Here is a 4,319-nt window from a genome sequence, read left to right as displayed (position 1 = left end):
AAGCTACCTTTCATATTTGTTAGAGATAATTATAATAAGGTCGTTAGGACTTATTGTAAAAGAAATGACAAGAAACAACATTAGCTTCAAAAACGCACTTGGGTGTGCAGTGCACCCAGTACACTTCAAGATCGACTAGCTCTCATACCAAGTTAGAAATAAAATGCGGAAGAGAGATTTGAGAGATTTCAATATATTTCAATGTATTAAAAAGAATACATTGAAAGCCTATTTATAAGTTCAGATAGAGAAAATCAAAGGAAATCAACATAGATATGCATAATCAAAATATATATTGAAATCAGAGGAAAAATCCTAAATATCTCTAAGGGATATTTAAATATCCTAATATTGCCAACATTATTGATGTTTTGATTAGTTGAAGATATAAGAAATTATCATAAAACATTAATATGATACCCTTATATAAAGAATTGGATTTTTAAGAAGAAAAAGGGTGGAGGACAGGTTTGGACATTTAGCTTATCTTAAAACATTTTCGAGGGGTTACATTCTGTTTGTTTAACGGGTTGGGGATTTTTTTTCTTCTTTTTTAAGGTGAAGTTTGCATCTTAGACTTCAACTTTCACAACTCATAAGTCATAATCACACCAATCTTCACTTCGAATCAACATTTTTTTAATTGCCAGCAAAAATAGGAGGGCATTCAATTCCATGACAGAATCAAGATGAAATGCGAGGATAATAGGGTCTGCTTTTTCTTTTTCATCATTTTCTCCACCTTGATGCAATTATTTGGACACGTATCTTACGAAGATATACTTTATATGATAGCATTTCCAAATCTAATATTTGTTCAGAGGACAATAATGTTTCAACTAAAGTTGTTTTCTTGAAAATTGGATCTTATACCCCAAATTCGTAATTGAGTTCACGTACAAGTTAAGCCCTTTCAATTTCTTTTTATGCATAAATAGTCTTTACAAAAGAATAATTAAACTAAAATGGACGTCAATGGAAGATGCTACACATATTATGATAAAGTTTCCCAATTTATTGTACTACGAAAACAGATAATCTTGTCCTCCACGGAAACCGAAATTAAAAGCTGTATTTATGCTAGTACTTTAACCCTGCTTGTCAAATTATATTTTGGAACTTTTTTTTTTTTTTTTTGGTCAGTATATTTTGGAACTTTATTAGGTCCATTATAAGTAAACTTGATCGGCGAGCAGGTGGCGTTCGCCAGGCTTGGTTGGACTTTTTATACTCACTAGGCGGGCATGACAAGATATCCAGGCTCGACCAGTGAGCAGAAGGGCGTGTAGGGCCTTGACCGCCGGCCGGGCCCTATATTTATTAACATACAATTATGTTTTATTAATAATTCAATCTTGATATTTAAAATTTATAAACATAAAAACGACAAAAATAAGCTCAAATTCTTAATGTAGAGAAATATTATAAAACACATAAGTAAAGTGATAAAAAAAATAAAAAAATAACTAAAAATTAATTTATTCACTTTTTTTTCTCATTTATCTCGTATTCTATTTGAAATTTCAAGTAATAAAAAATAAGAAAAAGGTGGCTGGATGGGCGGACCCTGCTAGCTCATGTTTCCGATTGGGCACTTGCCCAGATTCACAAGTTTGGGCATTAATAGGGCTCCTAATGTTTGGGCCTGAAGTGGACTCAGCCCAAGCCCGTCAAATAGCAGTTTACCACCAGAGTGAAAAATATTTTGCACATGGATGGTTGACTTGTGCAAGAAGAATTTTGTTACGAAAATAAAGAGAAGATAGAGAATACACTCTTTGCGCAAAAGAAATTTTAAAGAAGCAGCCTCATCCAACCTTGATTTAAGGAATATAACCGTACACACTTTCAAATTAATGTTGTAAGCGGCTGTTTGTGTAGAATTTGCTTTAAATTGATTGTATACATAACTACTAGCAAATAACAAGTGCAAGAAAGCCCAAGAAAGAAGAATGAAGACCCATCGTCACTCTCTTTATTCTCATAAACAAATTCTGATTTATTGACCATACAAACTTGAAATCCCCTGAACTAATGAAGTGTCCATTTGTGAAGGATCAGCAGATCTTATTTGTTGGGCACTTCACTTTCTTTTTACTGGGGAGAACTGAATGCTCTGTTCATTTCTGAAGAAATTACCAGGATCGACTTTGGTCTTTATCTCCACCAACCTGTTGAAATTGCCCTTGAAGTACTTGACCCCATACACTCTCCCTTCCTCATAGCTCTCGTCTCCATTGTGATTAATTCCCAAATCAAGGTCCCTATAATTCAAGAACGCTTCTCTGGGGTTCTTCGACACAAAGGGCGTCATGTAACGATGGAGCTTCCTTGTCAGCTTGATGTAATGTCGTGCCGCTTCGTCCCCGTTCTCATCCCAATTTGTCGCGTACTGTATCTTCCATAGGTTCCCGGCCCTATGCGGAAACGGGGTGTTGGTCGCTGGAATCTCGCCCATCTTGCCTCCATAAGGGTTGAAGGTCAACATCGGCCTTTCTAGCTCGATCATCCTCCTCCAAATGAGCTCCAATCCGTCCTTCGGTATGATTTGCTTCACGTAGTCGGACTTTCTCTTCAAATGTGTCAAGACTTGCGGTGTGCGCGAAAGCAAAGCATTGGCTGGAGTCCCGATCGGGAAATTGGTCCAGAAAAGTATGGACTCGACCCAACTCATTTCGATGCAATCTGAGCTCCGCAAGCCTAGCTCGGGAAAACTATTGCTCATCAAGGAAAGAAGCCTTTGAGCATCTCCAAGGAAAAGCGCGATAAACGTGGCTCTTATTGTTTTCTCTCCGGCCTTTGTTCCATTGACCACGTCCATTGTCAACCTTATGAAGAGATCCTCATGCAGTTTGGGCGCCACTTGCTCCCACTTGTACACGACCTCGGTTGCGTTTCGCTCCCACGTCCTTGGGACACTGAAGACGGTCACTGTCTCAGGGACTCGGACAAGGTTGATCTTGTAAGCGAGGACGACGCCAAAGCTCGCACCACCTCCGCCTCTTATGGCCCAAAAGAGGTCTTCTCCCATGGATTCCCTATCCAGTATTTCCCCATTGACGTTGATTATGCATGCATCGACTATGTTGTCGACGGAGAGCCCGTACTTCCTCATCATGTTGCCATAGCCGCCACCACTGAAGTGGCCACCGACGCCTAGGGTGGGGCAAACCCCGGCAGGAAAGCCATGGACCTTGCTCTTCGCACCTATACCATAGTAGACCTCACCAAGGGTGGCCCCTGCCTGGACCCATGCCGTCTCAGCCTCGATGTCGACATCAACCGAACGGAGATTGAACATGTCAAGGATGAAGAAAGGCGAGGAGATGGAGACGTAGGATATGCCCTCGTAGTCGTGGCCTCCGCTTCGGATCTTCATCTGGACCGAGAGCTTCTGGGTGCAAACGATGGCAGCTTGCACATGTGACTCATGGAGTGCGGTGAGGATGAGAGCGGGTTTCGGCGTATCCGAGGTGTTAAAGCGCAGGTTTCGTATGTAAGATTGAAGAACGTTTGAGTAAGAAGATTTGTTGGGTGTGTATATGGCTGAGGTTATTGGGTGCGAAGGTTGGGAATGGTTTATGAGGCATTGGGTTAGGCTTTCGTTTGCAAAGGCTTTAGAAGGTGAAGAAAATGAACCTATGAACAACACTAGGAGTGAGAAGAGGTAGAGGGTTTTGGAGTTTGGAAATGAAGTTCCCATTTTAGGGTTTGGTTCAAATGTGTTTGCTGGGTGAGATATTTAGTTTTGCATGTTGGTCTTTTATAGGAAATGTGGCCGGCTAGGAATTTATAAAAAAACAGAGAGAGTCAATGATAATCGAAATGAGAAGATCTTACAAGCCACCTACAATCTTGACAGGAAAATTCCCAATTACAAATCTTGAGAAAAATAAAAAAACCAACTTAGAAATAATAGGAGGTTGACAATTATTTGATGATTCTACTGATCTCATTAATGAAGAATCTGGCTTTTCTTAATTCGTTTCAGTTACTTCATAAATACTTGCGCAAGTACATGCACTCCTGGGGCTCTTATCCTTTCAATTTCGAGGTCAAAACTTGAAAAAGTTAACTTACGAAAGAGGGTCAACGTTCTTAGTTGATGATTATTGTGATCTCGATAATGAAGAAATTGGCTTATTAATCCTTGCGAAAGAGGGTCAGCAGCTTCGCAAGGGTACTTATTAATCCTTCTTTCAGAGTCGTGTTTGCAAGCTTCTGTTAGTTTATAACAAAATGATGAGGGGATTAATTTTTTTTTTTTTCAATCATCCAGCGAAAAACAATACTTTCTTATAATTTTCTAAGCAACACTA

The 4,319-nt window shown here is 39.5% G+C and overlaps 1 protein-coding gene across 1 annotated transcript; it reads right to left on the bottom strand.

Annotated features, from left to right (window-relative positions):
- Nucleotides 1–2,083: 2,083 nt before the first annotated feature.
- Nucleotides 2,084–3,703, bottom strand: LOC120292914 (berberine bridge enzyme-like 8). The gene has a single exon (XM_039311472.1). The coding sequence runs from the start codon at nt 3,701–3,703 to the stop codon at nt 2,084–2,086; it is 1,620 nt and encodes a 539-aa protein (XP_039167406.1).
- Between the last annotated feature and the right edge of the window lie 616 nt (nt 3,704–4,319).

Source organism: Eucalyptus grandis, chromosome 4 (assembly GCF_016545825.1).
Source record: "Eucalyptus grandis isolate ANBG69807.140 chromosome 4, ASM1654582v1, whole genome shotgun sequence".
In the NCBI taxonomy this organism is placed as follows: Eukaryota; Viridiplantae; Streptophyta; class Magnoliopsida; order Myrtales; family Myrtaceae; genus Eucalyptus; species Eucalyptus grandis.
The sequence above is the reverse complement of the archived record's forward strand: the minus strand, read 5'-3'. Positions and strand labels throughout refer to the sequence as shown.